We start from the raw sequence: 17,632 nt of genomic DNA, 5'->3' as shown, positions 1-17,632 counted from the left end.
ATGCGTCTGCCGGATGCTTGCAGCCTCTTGATGCCATCTCAGAAAAATGCAGATATGTATCCACTTTGGCAGCTGGAACTAAACTGATCTGGTGGGCTTAAGGCCCCTGTATTTATACTCCCATTTATATTACTGGAAAGTTCTAGAATGTTCTAGAAGTTACTCAAGTTTACTCAGCACTGAATCTATCTGGAATGTTCTGGAAAAAAGGTAAATAGAAAAATATCACTGTCCTGGTTACAAAAGCAAAGTTTGTGGGGAATAATAGCCATTGTTTGTACTTTTGAGGCATAAGAAATTAGAAAATAACACTTATTACCCAGTAACAAAAAATTATTGTCACAGTGTAATTTATGGCATTCTCTTCGAAACTGATTGGTCTCACCATTGTCAGACCAGAGAATGCCCAAAGGTGACCAGTAACAAAGACAATGCACTATCATGGCATTTGTAGCTCGGAGTGAGCAGCTACATGGGACCTGGTGTTTTAACATCTTAACACCTAGATCTGCAGTTTTCGTGACTGCAGGGATCCATACTCTTTGGTTCTTTCGGTAAAGTCACGTAGGTAGAAAATAAAATAAATAAAATAACGACGTTTCGGGCGCAACACAAGCGTCCGTCATCAGGTGGGACAACCACAGCAAGAAACAATTGCAATTGCAGCAATTTTTTTCTTGCTGTGGCTGTCCCACCTCATGTTGCGCCCGAAATGTCGTGATTTAATTTATGTTATACCTACGTGACTTTACCGAAAGAACCAAAGAGTATCTTAACACCTGTTTTATTGCCAGAAAGGGTAAAACATATTCTCAGATGTTTTTTATAACAAGCATGCGTTCACATTAAACAACAACCACAACAACAATTCCGCGAAAAATTCTGCATTCTTGAGGGTTCTTCCAGAAGAGGTGGATTATTCCGGAAGATCTCGTGGCATTTCAGATCGCCACGAGCCAAAGCGGTCGCGAGCGAAAGAAGCCCAAAAAAACGCGGAGGCTCTTCCTGCGCGCGGTGCTTTGCCCGCCTCCCTCTACACAAGGGCCGGGGGGGGAGGGCTGCGCTAGAGACCCAAAAAATCGCGGAGGCTCTTCCTGGGCGCGGTGCTTTGCCCGCCTCCCCTCTATAAAAGGGCCGGGGGCACGTTGAGGCTGCAGCAGCAAAGCAATCGAGGCAATGGCGGCACAACGACTCCCGAGCGGCGAGAAGCTGCAGGCGCTGAGGGACACCGCCAATCGCCTGCGAATCCACTCCATCCGAGCGACCTGCGCCTCCAACTCGGGGTCGGTGGCATCGCGAGACTGTGGCGAGCGCGCCGCGGTCGATATCGCGCGGTGAAAGCGTCGTCGCCGTCCGTGGCTGATTCAAAATAAAGAGTCGAGGGTTTTTAAGTGAAATGAGGGCTGGCCGCGTGAAATGCCTTAAATTCCCAGCAGTGGCCCAGACGGTGATGATGGAGGCCAAACATCCTAAGCCTCGCTCGCTGTGTGCACCTGCCGTCTGTATGTCGCTCGTGGGCAATTGAATTAGCGCCAGTGGGCTTAGTGTAAGAATTTGGGTTATGTGGCTTTTAAAAATGTCGTAGTTAAACGCCTGCGCCCGCCGATTTTTGAACACGAGTGGCTGCAATCGCCGTGCTGTACAGTAATGCGACGTTAGAGTCGTGTTCGTGTAAACTGCGTTTGTGTGAAAATAATGCAACTTCTCGTTTCCTGGCAAGCCTGTTAAGGCAATTGTCCAGATTATAGTACCGTGGTTACACTTTTTTGTGTAATAGTTTGACCCTTTGCTGACTTTTTTATTGATATCGGCCACGTGCCGTAGCTAATAAGCACTGTTACGCGAATGTGCATTTTTTTAGTGCTAATTATCACCAATGTCACGGTCTCAATTTTGTTTTACGAATGATTGTAATTGCATTTTGGAGACGGAGGGGAAACGCAATGGATTTCAGAAAGCACGCGGGTTTGCTTCCATCGTGACACAAGAATTACTGTAGCTGGGGCAGAGATGTTCAAAGAAGAGGCGACGGTAAAGATTCGTGTCGGGTGGAGCTCGTCCTAGGACCCTCCACCAGGAGATGGAGCGATGTGAAAGCGATTAAATCGGCCTGCGCCCATGCATTTGCGTGGATGGTTGGCATCTGCAGGATCGTGAGATGGCTCAGGTGGGAGGCCCATCGTCCAGCAGTGGATTAGAGCATGGCTTGTGGCTTCTAGATTGTACCTTCGTGCGAATTCGCATCTCGATTTCGCGTCTGTGTGGAGTGACGAGTCATTTTGGGTTTCCTTGTGGAAGTTGGGGATGTAGTAGCACAGGGGTTTTGTAAGGTTAACGCAAACATAATTTGAGTACATCTGACTTTTAACCCGTTCTGTCGAAATATTTGGTGGGCTTGTCTGAGCATGATAACATTTCAACGTACAGTTTTGATGAACCAGCTTTAAAGTACAGTATATAAACACGTCCGGCATGATCCGGTAATGAGTTTACAGAGGGCGGTGCGCGTGCAAAGGTCTTGTTTTTACCGTATTAAAGCGTTTGTAAAGCGGGTTTTTTCCCTCCGCCTATATCCCTTCCGAACCAGTGTTTTTGCAGTAGTTTTCGCCTAACCAGCCCAAATTCTTGGCTGCTTTAAATGTTCTTATATCGTCAAAAGAACGTTGCGAGTTGAACTAAATCTGCCGCATTGCTTTACCGCAGCCAGGAAGGAGCCTTCCGCTAACACTGGGCCCGTTCAATGCAGTACAGAACCATTAAAGTTTAATTCGTATCATACTATTGAGTCTTTCGGTAAAGTAATGTAGATTGAAAAATAATTTTTTTAAAAAAATCACGACGTTTTGATCGCAACAAAAGCAATCGTCTTTAGGTGAAAAAATACAGCAGGCGGGACTGCTGAGGCAGGAAGAAATGTCAAGATTTAATTTGTATAATTTTAAAGAAATCCTCATCTAAAATCCCTATGACAGTTGTTGCTATCATTGATATGAGTATCCATTTGGTTCCCTCGTTGCATTGCAATAATATACGAGAGGTAATGTTTTTGTTGCATGACTGTTAAAGCATGTTTTTAATTCCCAGTGCTGGAAATGCAACCTTTTTGAGAACACGGTTTCATGGCAGGCGACTGCCTTGATTTGAACCCCCAGGAATTTCGGCAGTGCCAGCTTGGGTGCTCTTGACCCCTCTCCTGAGCTGCCCTGGCCATCCATCTCCTGCACACTGCCTGCAACCCCCTTGTTGACCGATGTTGAAAACTCATTTAAGTATTGCTTGTGTTTTGTTGTTGTTGCCCTGTTCCTGTTCTGCACAGCCACCCAACATCATGCTGCAGTGCTGCAGAGATAATGTCCACGCTCTTCTTCTACGGCATGAAGTATAAGGCGGATGACCCCGGCAATGTCAATAACGACCGCTTTGTACTATCCAAGGTGCTGTCACGAACAGGCGTTTTTGCTTCGAAGTATTGGTGTCACGGTGTAAATGCTGTTTGATAGTTTGCTTTAAAGGCAGTGTGTGAAATATTACAATGCAATTGGTTCTCTTATGTTGCATGTAAATACGACTCGAGATACATGCAAAGTTTGCATTTTGGCTAATTTGGCAGACAAAGCACATAAACTTTATAAACCAGATGGTTAAAATAGGACAAAGAATCAATTCTTATATCGTTACCCAATTATTAAATCGCCAGCGGTGTAAAGTGACGCATGCCAAAAATACAAACTTAATTTGTTCAAAATACTTTGTGGTGCAGTTGTCGTGTTTTACTCGCTCTGAATCCTGGAGTGCAAATCTCCCTGGGAGTCAACTTCCTACCATATTTAACACGTAGGCTTCTGTGACCAATGTCATCCATACTAGAGGTTTTTTGGGTTGGATCGCGTAAATATATGAATGTGTCATTAAAACCTGCCACCACCCGACATAGCCAACTAGTAAGGCTTGGCTCTCCAACACACTGGTGTGCAGTACTAGTGACGAATTGGCCACGTTCTGTTTATGTGACAACCCTTGCTAGTTGGCCGTGTCGGGTGGTGGCGGGTTTTAACGACACGTATTCCTACCATATCTCACCAAGGTTGCTAAAATAGTACCACTCTTATGCAGGCTAGGGCTTGTCATGGGAATTGATTTTCCACCACTGGTTCAAAAACCGTAAGTGCCTCTCAAAAATGCTCGTTTGCACCGATATATTTTAGATACGAGCACTTAAAGATCATTGGAATATATGTTTGCATGGAATAAGAACGTATGTAGTGTTATATATTTTTTATTAGTTATGGGAGCTGATGGTTTGTCATTGTACTATTATGCAATGCACAATGACTTGCTGGTTTCGGGCACTTATTGGCTTGTTAAATGACTTGGCAAACCGTGCTCAGGGTGTGGCAGCCAATTGAACTGCATAGGTATGTCGTGCTGTTTGGACACTCCTCCAGACCCACAGTTTTTCATCATTAGGCTTTAAAATAGACCATAGCCGTTTATTCATCAATTTGTAGACGGAGCTAAACAATACTGGGAAGAATATAAATTCAAATCTATTTTAAAATTTCAAATGAGCCTTTAAACATTGCCATTCCACTGCAGCACAAAGAATATTTATGGAAAAGTAATGGACATGCATCTATTTGCTCCCTGGCGATTCAACAACTTGTCAAGATTCGAGTGTGCGATGGATTTTCTCAATTTTTACACATTTATATTCTGTCTCGCTCAATTTCACTCTCATGTGCCTGCATATAACCTAAGCATGTCATTATCAATTGTAAACGATTATTGCATGTGGTATATGTATATTGAACGTCTTTCACACAGTAATGTAGCCAACTGCGCTAATCGTAGTGTTGTGGTGATGATAATTATTTGAATCGTATTAAAGATCATATTTCCTGGCAAGGTGTTGAGATTTGGATTTGGCATTAGAAAATGTGGAACCCTGGAATGCCTGCTCTTTTCGTTGATGCTGAAAATGTGCACTTTGAACCTTCATTGCAACACTGGAGGGGCTTGACCCATTACCACGGCAGTTTTTGAAAGGTTACAGTTTTCAAATGTAGGATGGATTAATGCCACGATCCTCTCGATGTTTACAGTGGAACTACTGTTGCTTTAATAAAAACTGCTGGCCACAATTCTAATTGAGATTTATTTCCCCCCCATTTAAAAAAAAAATCGGCGTTGCACCACCACTTATGAAACCTCATGGATAAAAAGAGCTTGTGTTGCAATGTATTGTATGAGCTGTTGAGGCCTGAATGTTTACTGATCGAAAGATGATCTCGATGTGCCAACCGAGTTATAGAGTACGATTATTTGTATCCATTTATCGAATGGTATGTTTTTGGCATGCTGCTTTGGTTTATCATGAGGGAAATAATGTAACTATTAAAAACAACAGTCTAGGCTATAGAAAGTTACATTTTAATAGAATGTCCTAGTGTTTTGTTCCCACAGAACAACATTGTATTTTTCTTGTTGCCATGTACTTATTGAATCTGAATGGCAGTGATTTTGTCTATCTTAACACTTCCAATAAGCAATGCGATTAAATTAACCCCTTGGGTACTGTTAATTCGGATGTATGTATAATATTTCATTCATAGGTAGAAAATTAAAATAAGTTTGAGTTCATAGAGTATTTGCACTTCCCCATTGTGAGACTTCAGTTTGGACTTTATAGATTGTACTGTTATATTGTGCAACACAATTAACCGGAAGCTCTGGTGATTTTTGCTTAAACATTTTTTATTAACTACCTTAAAATCAGTGTTTGGAGACTTTCCGTGATTGTCACCAGACATGGTTGAGTTATGCGTGCATTATCAAGGTGGTGGATTATGTACTGTCAATTGGTTTTCCTCTGTCGGTTGCAACTCCCCTATGAGTTGTGTACGTTGATTCTTTTTGTGCAGTAAAGCAATGAGAACCTTGATTGGTGGCCGTTTATGTCCTGAGTTTTAGAGGTCATTAACCTGCAGTTAACTTTAGGCTTTGCTCCTGAAGCTGTTTACCAGCTTGCCAACCTCTGAACATAGAAACATTTAAACACTCCCGGCCCATACGAACGAAGTGTCCCATAAATGGTTGTGCCATGCAAAACGAGTTGTCTAGTAGTGTACACGCTTGCCTTTGTAAAGTATTGGGATAAAATAAGTTTTGCCCCACCCTAGGCATGTAACTGAAGATTTAAAAAAATGTATATATTTATAATCTCGTTTCATTTTTTCTGTCAATTGTAGGGTGGTTATTTGCTTAATGTTATACCATGTTGCGATTGCTTAAATTAATCCTATATAATTGGCCACTGCATCTGTTGCCACCCGCAAGACAGCTGCCGTAGGGTTTCATTGGGGGTGAAAAAATCTGGTGACAGCAATGCATGACCCTGCATATATGACATCCTTGAGCTTTTCACCAGAGCCACCTGTTCCCCGAGACCAGACCCATGGGAATTAATGTTGATCCTGCTCCCTGTAGCTTTTTCTTTCAACACGCAAAGTTTTGCTGCAAGACACTTGGCACAGCTGCTGTTTTTTTATTTAAATTGAATTGTCAGCTGAGAAAAGAATGTCACCCGCTTGTTCAGAATTATTGTAAATTGTTTAACGATTTGTGACTTGCAAGGGAATGATACCAGTGGTTTCTTCGTAGTTTACTTTAAGTATGAAGTGTTAACATTGCTGAAAGCTTAGAGTCTTGGGTTTTCTAACAAATTGAAGTGACAACATTGCAGGAGCCTGGCGAGATGACCAGTGTAGTGATTCTTATCATTTGCTTTACGTTTGTGCTGATTTTTTTTGTAGGGACATGCTGCGCCCGTGCTGTATGCCGCCTGGGCTGAGGCTGGATATATCGCAGAGTCTGACCTCTTGAATCTCCGCAAGATTGATTCTGATCTGGAGGGACATCCTACACCTGTAAGTTCCTTGACACCTCCCCCTGGGAGGGACTGTCTATACTGACGTTTTCACACAGAATGGCCTAAAACACATCTGACATTCATTGCATGTCTGGAGTTCGTGTTGAAATTTGGGACTTAATTTTACTTGTGTAAGCATTAATCTGCTGATATAGCCATACCACCCCATTTGAAAGTTAATTTTGGTGCAGAAAAATTGCAACTGGGCACCTTGCCCCATTCAATCAATCACAGATGCTGATCACCAGTTCTTCTGGGAACAGTTGGGATGGTTTGGCAACACATGATATGGCGTGGCTGGTGTTGCATTTCACAAAGTTCATGTTTCGGTTTAGACCTTGGGGTGTCTGGTCAACGGGTGTGCAGTGGTTCATGTGTAGTGAGTTCAACTGAGTCGCAGATGCACTTCTTGGAGGCAACTTGTATTATTAATACAACACACGGGGTAACTGCCCCTTAAGATAACAACCTGTGGTGGTGACCACCAGGCTAACTGCACTAATTACACTAACTAGCTACAATGGACCGGACCACAGCTTGGGTCCAGGTCCACGTGTTGGAGACTCTGTAGGATGTAGAACGTAGATTTTTCAGGATAAACAACAGCAGCCGGTCCCTCTCGGGGTACCCGGCTTGTATCCTCTGTGGCGTGGCTGGGTCCGCCCTTAGCCACGACCACCTTCGAGAATCCTCGAGCAGGATCTCGACCCTGACACATGACCACCCCTAGCCCCTACTTGGGGGCCCTGTGTCGACTTAACCGGTCACGTGTCCTCTGGGGTCAAGCAAGTGCCACGGCCTATAGTAACCCCATTCACGTGGCCGGCACTCTCACCCTATCCTGTAGGGGCTGGCACTGCACGCAGAGCGTGGTGCCATCCAGCGCTGTCAGTCAGCGCTCACCGAGCCCCTCTAGGGCTGGTACTGAACTCGCATATAAGTGGTGTCCGCGATGTCTATACATCGCACTCCGTGCCTCTAGGGCCGGCATTACACGGTGACATCCGCGATGTCACTACACATGCACTGCTGTAATCTTGATGACCTGTTTGATTCCCAGCCTGAACCAACACCTCCCGGCAAGTGCTAACTGGACTTGTCCTAAGGGCTGCCTCCCAGATCAGCTCTGATTTTTTTATTATTAAATAAACAAAAAAAAAATCACTTTTTGTGAGCATCTTATTTTTTGTCAATAAATGTAGCTGAGCATGGAACCGCTCTTATGTGCTGTGCTAACCTTGATGGGTCACTTGCTAACAGAATGTGCCAAAACAGTTTTTAACAACTGAATTATTTGTGCCATGCCATCTTGTACTGCTAGAAACTTTCGTTCGTGGATGTGGCGACGGGCTCCCTGGGTCAAGGGCTTGGCGCTGCCTGTGGGATGGCTTACACTGGGAAGAACTTCGACAAAGCAAGGTCTGCTAATGTCCTGGCATCCTTGAACCTCTGGCAGTGTCAATTTTAAATTATAAGCAGTTTTACACTCAAGGTTGAATGTGTAGCCAGACTTGAGGATCCATTGCGTTTGGGTCTTTTGTAATGCAGCAAAGTAAACCAATTTGCTTCAAGCATTCTCAATTAAAATATGCAAGCATGCTTTAATTTTGTTTACTGCCTCCGTGTTTCTAATTTTAGTGAGCTTTGTCATGTTTGTCACTGCAAGAGTCCTCTCTTGCAGTGACGGTGACCTGTGATCTGTGTTGTGCCCACCCTCCCCAAGGGTAAATTGAAACTCCTCGTCTCTTGATGAAGAAAATGTTCCCCATCTGACGTGTAGCACCTTGGCCCTTCTGTCTTGTCATTCCGCCCACAGCTACCGCGTCTACTGCCTCCTTGGCGATGGGGAATCGTCGGAGGGCTCCGTGTGGGAGGCCATGGCCTTTGGTTCCCACTACAACCTGGATAACCTGGTGGCCATCTTCGACGTGAACCGCCTGGGACAGAGCGAGGCTGCCCCCCTGCAGCACAACTTTGACGTCTACAAAAGCCGCTGCGAGGGTTTCGGGTTAGTACTCGGATGTTTGCGTGAAATCTCGCGTGGCATGTTGTTTAAAGGAAGATGTCAACTAAATTTGTCTTTTTTAAACAATTAACTTGGGCTTTATTTTTTTTATTTCTACAGCCAATTGGCATGTAGTCTGCTTTTCTGCCTTTGTGTAGTTTGCTCAAATGAGCTCCTTTAATATTGTGACTATTTAGAGCTCTGACATAAATTTATTAAGTTAATTATCAAGAGTATTAAAAATATTACCCGTTGACTTAATCCGATTAATCGTTATATTTTCTAAACTCCCCGTGTCACCTATTTTGGTTTTATACGTTGCTCAAAATGGTAAGTTATTTTACGATGCCTAATTACATTAAATATAGCGCTTTAAGACTAATTTTGCCCGTTTTGTTTAAATGCCGCCTCGATGGTGGATGCAGATGGAATACGCTGGTGGTGGATGGCCACAGTGTGGAGGAACTCTGCCAGGCCCTGCTGACTGCCAGCCAGACCAAGGGGAAGCCCACGGCCATCATTGCAAAGACCTTCAAAGGAAAGGGCATTCCTGGTGAGTGGTGGGAGCAGTGCAATGTGTTGTTTAAAAAAAAAATATGGAAATGAAATGAAAAATGTAAAAGATGTAATTTTATGAGATTATGCACTTTTATGAATTATGCAAATGTAGTTATGCTAATTGGGAACATTTATAAAATAAATGTGTGTTTTTCATGTTAATTGGGTGTAAATATAATATGATCAATCGTAGGTGTGATTAAATGTGTATAAATATTACGTGGAAATGTATATATATGATCTATGTGCATGTGTGTAGGAGTTTTTGATGCGTGTTAGCTTGTATTATGATCAATAGGTGTGTGTGTAGTTACTTGTATTATTATTATTATTGGCTCGGCTTCATTGTCTAGGGGTGTATTACCAATTGTGATAATACAATGATTCTCGCTTTGACTTTTACTGATTATGTTTTAGTGTAATTATGTCTGGTCTTCGGGTTCAGATCTCGCCGCAGCATACAGTTCTTATAATTAAGATTATTATGCATGAACTTCGGAAGGAACCACTCGCTCTTCTGTGTTAAGCAACTTTAATATCTAAAAACAGTTTAAGATGTCGACTTTTGCTAACCAATATCCAAAATAGTTTTTTTTGGGTTACATCGGAATTGCCACCATAGTACTCCTGTAGATGTCCTACTCATCGGTCCGTACAATTAACCCTCAATGGTTGCGTTGTTAAACTGAGCCATATAACAATAGATGAACTCCTCATAGTAGTGCGACGATAGGAAATTCCTTAAAAAAATAACAATATTCATACGGAACCACGCTAAAGAAACATGTGCCTAATGGCAAAAGTGGACATCAATGAATTCTCGGGCAAGATTCTGTGATTAAAAGAAATATCTGAAAACAATAGTATTCATGTGAATGTGTAGATCTGTAACATAGGTGCTTATACATGTTTAGTGTGTCCATCAATGAGTTCATTGGTTAGATTATGCAATTAATGAAATGTCCCTAACAATAGTGTACGTGCGAGTGTGTAGGTTTGGCTACACGCTTATCAACTGGCTAATGGGACCTCATTGAATTCACGGGCAATATTGTGATTAAATGTAATATCTCACAACAATAGTATCCATGCGAGTGTGTAGACTCGTAACATAAATGCTTATAAATGTTTAGTGTGTCATCAATGAGTTCACTGGTAATATTACGATTTAAACCGGGTTCTCATGTGATGGTTTCAGCTCGTTTGCGTAACGGCTGCTCAAATCATAGTTAAATTTACTTTCACACTTAGTTCAGTGTATTCTAGCTCTTTAGGACTTACATATTCTATTTGGTTTCATTGCAACTAATACATCCTATACTTAGGCAAGTGGGGGTCCAGAATGCCTAAATTGAGCAAGGATAACTGAAGTTATCTACGAAGTAGTCCTGTAATACCATCTTCCGTCACCCGTTGTCAAACATGGGGCGATGCACTGCTCTGCAATAATTCCAAATATAATTGTTTATAGCTCGTGGGTTAGTAGACAACCCTTCTGTCAATGTTGTTGTTGGTTGAGGGCCTTCTCCATCACTATGCTGATCAGTACCTGGAGTGGAGGTGGGCAGTGTAGATATCGGATCATAGAAATACATTTGCAACAATAGGTTTTGCTTTTTTGACCTTTGCATATCTCGTAGCCCCACAGACGGCACACATGGACTGTAATTGTTAACAAATCCAATTGTTTGTTTAAAATGTGACAGGTGTTGAGGATCAGGACAACTGGCATGGCAAACCCATTCCCAAGGACAAGGTGGAGGAGGTTGTGCAGGTCATTCAGAAGAAGATTTCCAACGCAACGAAGCTGTGTCCAGAACTTCCCACCGAAGATGCACCTGTGGTGGACGTGAGCAACGTCAAACTGTCTTCACCTCCTTCCTACAAACTGGGAGATAAGGCGAGTAGTTGGAGGGGTTTTGCTTGCTGTTAAAAGACTTATTTTTTTGTAAAAAAACATCACCTAAGTATTGGATTTTAGTGACATTTTGCAGGTGCAATTTTATATTCCTACGTGACATTGCTGAACGGGTAGTAGATATTTTCGGCTTGTTCCAGAGGTTTACACAATTAGTCCAGCAGCTGCCCTGGTTAATACTTTGGGTCTATAAACCATGCATTATTTGCTTCAGTGGAAATTAATTATCCCCTGTTAATCAAAAAGAGCAGGTCGAATCTGAAAGTATGTGTAAACTACTTTGTTTGGTAAAACAACATAGCAATATCACCTAATTTAGCAAACTATTGCTGTCTGTGAAATGATATATTTGCGACAGCATTGCGCTCTACGAATGACGCGAATACCCAACGTACTCTCGTAAAATTAACACGAACGAATTTGTCTTTTGCGCACTGCAGATCTCAACGCGCAAGGCGTATGGGGTGGCCCTCAACAAACTTGGCCACGGGAACAGCCACGTCATTGCCCTCGATGGAGACACCAAGAACTCCACCTTCTCCGACATGTTTCGCAAGGACTTCCCTGATCGCTTTATCGAGTGCTTCATTGCCGAGCAGAACATGGTAAAACACGAGGGCTGACATTACATGGGCAGACACTGTGTTTGAAGAGTTTAAAAGTAAAGTCCGTTTTATATTTTTTGATTAACTTGTTGTGCTTTTCTGGCACATCTGCCACAAAAAGGTGTCATTACCTCTTTAAACGTGAAAATAAACAGTTCTGTGCAGTTTTTAAAAGAAGCACGTAGTGTCTGTGCGAAGGGTGTTGGGCACCGATATTTCCCTTCCCACATTACTACTTTCTGCATCGTGAAACTAATGTATTTGGATTCATCACAGCCTCTTCGTATTAGACAATGGCCCACAGAAGTGGCTTTTGCATAGCTACTGCTAATGAGCTCCTTTTAAGTGACCTGTGGTCCACAGAAGGGTGAATGGTGCTGTTTTTATCACTGCAGCGTTCTGTTTTGTTTTCTGGATTTAACATCGATTAGTTTAATTAGACGAATTACTGTGTATTTAACTTTGAAACGAAGTGAGCAAACAAAGATAATATTGATCGTGAGTTTAATTCCCCTGCATTACATTTTTTTGTATTTTGAGTGATTTTAATTGAAGATGGCGATGGCCCCAACAGAAGCAGACATTCTCTGACATGAAAGGTTGCCTTGCTGAGATCTGAATAGATGCTTGCTGAGATCTAAACAGATACTTCCATCTCATGAGACGGTGTTGGTTGAGTTGGGATAACAAGATAGAATAAACCTTAGAGCTTACTCAACCTTGTGCCTTTCCAAATTATCCTTTCGGTCAAGAGAAATGATCATTGTCTCCTGATTCCCGTGTGTTTAGGTGAGCGTGGCTATTGGCTGCGCGGCACGTGGTCGCACTGTGCCCTTTGCCAGCACGTTCGCCGCCTTCCTGTCCCGCGCGTACGACCAGATCCGCATGGGTGCAATTTCCCAGACCAACGTCAACTTCTGTGGCTCTCACTGCGGAGTCTCCATCGGTGAGCTGTACTCCCCGTCCCCACCAGTGGCTGTGACATACACTGGTGTCTTCATTCTCACAAAAATAGTGGCCTCAACACTAAACTGTTGTCTGGGCACATAGATGTTCACACCCTCCTTTGTCATAGCAAGGTTGGGCTATGTGGAGAGTTTATATCTCTTAAGCTTGTGCCACAATACTGCAGGTATCGGTATCAAAGTTGAATTTCATATGGTCCTACATACTCATGGTTTCATATCTGAAAGTATTGAGTTTGCCATCTGATCAGGAAAGTGCTAAGTAATTGGATTTTTAACATGTCTACATTTTTCGGGTGCTGTTTTTTTTACTTTCATTGCATTCTAGTGTGTGAACAATTCATAATATTTGTGGGTAGTGGTTAGGGCGGCTATGTTTGATATCAGTAATTTTAATGTATCACCATCTAAAATAGGTCTTTTGTCTTGTTATTTATGCAGTTGGCGTTAGTTTGTTTGTGGAAGTGGTAGTGTAACGGCGCACTGCGCTATGAGCCCAGCAACCCAAGTTTGATTCCAGCTCACCGCCATCACCAGTGACGATTATTTGAACCAGTGCGGGGGTCTCCCTTGGGTCGACACGGCCTCAAATGAGTAACTGCTGCGGTGTGTAAACATCGGCAATTGGGAAACAATGGCGGCCGAGCGTGGTGCTGGCCACCCACCCCCTCGTGCGCCGTGTCGGCCTTCATAGGTGCTCACTAGCAGCACTTTCTGCTACAGTCTAAGGCTATACGAGGGATCTTTGTGTGTGCATACAGGTGAGGATGGGCCCTCTCAGATGGCTTTGGAGGACCTGGCCATGTTCCGCGCCATCCCCACCGCTACCGTGTTCTACCCCTCGGATGGCGTTTCGACCGAACGTGCTGTCGAGCTTTCTGCCAACACCAAGGTTACCCCCCCTCCCCTGCAACTGCAGCCTAGAGCCTGAAGATTAGGGTTAATACCGTAAGAAACAGCATCCCACAATCCCATTGGGGAAGCATACTTAACTGTCTTGGTATTAATTGTAAGAGTTTGCTTTTCGAGCAAGCTGTTACCTGAAATTAATTAGAAGTTTTATTTAATATTATGTTCAACCCAGAATTTTAAAACTAGACTTGAAATGTAAGATTAGGAGAACCAAATTGGTTTCCTTTTTCCATGCCTTTATACGTCACCACGCTGGTAACAGTTTTGATTAAAGGGTGGAACATGACTAGTTCACTTTTCACTTGCCCGGAATGGAACTCTGGTGGCCGAGTTCGTAGTGTAGTGCATTCATAGCTCTACCACTGCTGCACCCAACAATTCGTTACAGCCGACTATTTTGTTATTGTTAATGAGTATTCTTTATAAGGTTTTTGTACACAGCCATTTGGTTGCATAATGTCCACGTATGATCTATCTGGAAAGATAAAAGGAAAAAAATCGAATCTGCCTCCAAGTCCATTTCCATAAGCCTGGCTCTACTCCACAAGTCGTGCGCCACTAACTTGTGTTCCACACCACCGTGCCTCTCGCATGCCAGGGCATCTGCTTCATCCGTAGCAGCCGCCCCGACACGGACATCCTCTACGCCAACGATGAGAAGTTTGAGATCGGCAAGGCCAAGGTGAGAACGGTGCCCGGGAGATTAAAACGTCTCGTTATTGGATGTTGAATGTGAATGAAGTAAATGTTTCCTGTCGTAGAGTGGCCTGGAATTCTCAAGTCACTCCAGTAGGCCTCTATAGTCTCACTAGGGGGGAGGGGGTGGGGGCATCGTTTTTATATTATCTGCAGGGTGTTCACTGCATGTTCAAACTGAAATATAAAAATCGAACTGGAATAAGATGCATTAATGGCCAAAGATACTTTTATGAATGGTTTGTGCTGTCAATGATGTCCTGGCTGAATCCCTGAAATTCTTCTGCTTGCAAACCCAGTTTTATTATGGGCTGCCAAAATCCAATTTTCTATCCTATGGTCACAGCAATGCCAATCCGGAGCCACCCAGCTGCCTTAATTAAGTTGTGATTGTTTAAAAGTTTTCAGATTGCTTTGTCATCTTCCCAAGACACTATAGTGTCTTTGTACTTGCTGAAGTGTGGTCCCGTTGATAACCTGTTTTGTGTTGTCTGGCAGGTGGTGCTGAAGAGTGACAGTGACAAGGTGACGGTTATCGGGGCGGGAGTGACGCTGCACGAGGCTTTGGCGGCCGCTAAGACGCTCGCATCCGAGGGTGAGGCTGTCTAATCTCCTTGCCCATCAACACCGAAATGAATCTATCTTCTTGCTATAATCGGATACAAATGCAGTGCTTTTGAAATGTAATATGTATATCAAATGTACGCATTTAATTAGACTTGCTGCTTTTATGGTGTCTTTATATTCCTTATACATCAATTGGATGTCTTTTTTTATTGGACTACACAAACTAGTCGCTGTGTGCAGTGTGTGCTGTTCACCTTGCTGCTCCGTTCACCCTGTCTGTCCCTCCCCCCGCCGCCCCCCCTAGGTCTGAACGTGCGCGTGATCGACCCGTTCACGATCAAGCCCCTAGACAAGAAGACGATTGTCGAGAACGTAAAGGCCACTGGAGGCCGCGTGGTGGTGGTTGAGGACCACTACCCCGAGGGTGAGCCGTCGCCGCCACTGCAGTGCAGCGGCCTCCCGTGTGTCCACTTGCGCCGGGTCGCTCGCCTCGAGTTTCTGTTGAAACCGTTTCCATGATAACTGCTTTCGTGTTTACACAATTTGTATAAAGGCTGATGCTTTTGTTTTTAAAAGGCCCGTGACAAAATCAACCATAATGCACATATAGGGTTGTTAAGCCAGGAGGTGACCACCATTCATGACAGGTTGTAGTCTATTGGGATATATTTGGACTTTGTAGCAATATGCATTGTACATTATTCACCCAAGCCGTTTACATAACTAACACCCAAGTGGTATACTTGTTTAATTTCATAAACTGTTTCCAAACCTTGCCCTGCTTCAAACTCGTTATTTTAATTGTATATCCCTGCTACTCTCCTGCCACCATTCTTTAAATATGAATTTGTAGCCACAATCGCATTTTTCTCTGACCTATAAATATGGATGAGTAATCCACATGCCTCCCGCAGAGATGAATGTTACTGATGTACCAACTAGTGATGTAATTTACCACGCTGAAGTCTCAAGTCTCATTTGGGATTTTCCCCTGGTATTGTCTGATTTGTACAATAAAATACTCTCAATTGACCAATCTGATCCAAATAAAAAAAATTCCAATGGTGGATTGTTGCTAGCCTTGTATCTTGGATGTGTTCTAAGCAAAGCGCATTGAAAAAGTCAAAAGAGGAAGCGGAGAGAAGGGCGGTAATGGTGAGATAGTGCACCCAAGTCACCAAAACAGGCTTCTTGGGTAGAAAAAAACCCACCCCTATGACATCGAACGATTTAAAAAATGCAGTCTTTATAACAGATCAGATTAAACGGTGGCAACAACCTGTGCTAGGAACTGAGCCCAATGTCTGCCGCTAACACCGCGTTGTGTGTGACCCCTTTTGCGTGTTTGTGCTGTCAGGGGGCCTGGGCGAGGCGGTGTGCGCTGCCGTGAGCTCCCAGCCCGGCATTGTGGTGCGCCACCTGGCCGTGCCACGCGTGCCCCAGAGCGGGAAACCCACAGAGCTGCTCGAACTCTTTGGCATCAGCGCCTCGCACATCGTCGCCACCGTCAAGGCCTTCGTCTTGGGAAACTGAAGTAGCGGCGGGCGCTGGTCATCGCGCTGCCCACCCCACACCCTGGCTTTGACACAATTCCATTTTTTTTTGTCACAAGATGAGCCACTCTTTGTAATACAAAGAGGTTGAATGTACGCAGACCATAGCGCTTCTAGTAAACTAAGTTGTCCACATTCCTTGTGCGTTCAGTTTCTACAATCAGGCGAGTCTTGGCGAAATGCAGCTGTTGGTCATTTACCAGTTGGTCTTAATTTGTGTTACGTTTGTGTAGTTGTGCGAGCGCTTGATACTTTTTCAGAAAATGTTTGACCCAAAGGGTGAAATTCCGATACGTTTTTCTGAACTAGACAGATTTGCATCGGACTTGAAATGACCAAGTAGTAAGATTCCACCATTAAACTGTTGTGCCCTGTTAGTCTTCTAGCCCTGCTTGGGGGTGTTTGTGCACTTGCTGTTATTTGGCCTTCAAATGAATAATTTTTGCCCACTGATCAGTGACCAATAAAGTGATTAAGTAATTTTGTTTGTACGTTTTGTGACATTACCTCATGCTTGCAGTCTTACACATTTAAGAGGGGGGGGGGGGGCTGCATAGGATGCACAGCTTGTTCTATCAATGCTTGTTTGACTTGTGGGAGGAAACTGGAGGTGGTCTGTACACAACTTTGTCCAGTCTGTACGTTGATCTCTTCAGCAGCCTGCAAGCCCCTCTGCGGGGTTGCAAGTTTCACAAATCTGCACGATTCCTCAACCCCTTGACCTCCAGCGCCAGTTTCCTGTGCCCTTGTGCGCCTGGTTTGTGTGGTGCATGTTGATGTGCGAGGTTGCGAGTCCATTTACCTTTCTCAAAAAAAATTCTGTATTGCATTATAGATTTGCGTTTGTAAATCTAGTTTGAGAATAAAATAGTTCAAGAATTGTAGGTCGGTAATCTAATACACCAATTAAATCTCTGAGCAACTT

General features: G+C 43.6%; 1 protein-coding gene across 1 annotated transcript; it reads left to right on the top strand.

The window, feature by feature from the left end:
* Nucleotides 1-1,121: 1,121 nt before the first annotated feature.
* On the top strand, nt 1,122-17,192 carry LOC144947364 (transketolase-like). The gene is made up of 14 exons (XM_078876643.1): nt 1,122-1,283; nt 3,317-3,434; nt 6,813-6,926; nt 8,250-8,347; nt 8,745-8,936; nt 9,359-9,486; nt 11,198-11,391; nt 11,850-12,014; nt 12,804-12,960; nt 13,741-13,871; nt 14,490-14,573; nt 15,086-15,182; nt 15,459-15,578; nt 16,512-17,192. Exons 1-14 carry the CDS (start codon nt 1,177-1,179, stop codon nt 16,685-16,687), a joined length of 1,881 nt encoding a protein of 626 aa, XP_078732769.1. The 5' UTR covers nt 1,122-1,176; the 3' UTR covers nt 16,688-17,192.
* The last annotated feature ends 440 nt before the right edge of the window (nt 17,193-17,632 follow it).

The sequence above is a fragment of the Lampetra fluviatilis genome, chromosome 44, assembly GCF_964198595.1.
Source record: "Lampetra fluviatilis chromosome 44, kcLamFluv1.1, whole genome shotgun sequence".
Lineage (NCBI taxonomy): Eukaryota > Metazoa > Chordata > Hyperoartia > Petromyzontiformes > Petromyzontidae > Lampetra > Lampetra fluviatilis.
This window is presented reverse-complemented; position numbering and strand designations above follow the sequence as displayed.

Bases quoted from the DNA above. Each gene is read 5' to 3' on its own strand.
- LOC144947364 (XM_078876643.1), top strand. From the start codon at position 1,177: ATGGCGGCACAACGACTCCCGAGCGGCGAGAAGCTGCAGGCGCTGAGG. The intron at 8,937-9,358 runs GTTAGTACTCGG...TGGTGGATGCAG, and splicing joins AGCCGCTGCGAGGGTTTCGG to ATGGAATACGCTGGTGGTGG. The intron at 15,183-15,458 runs GTGAGGCTGTCT...CGCCCCCCCTAG, and splicing joins TAAGACGCTCGCATCCGAGG to GTCTGAACGTGCGCGTGATC.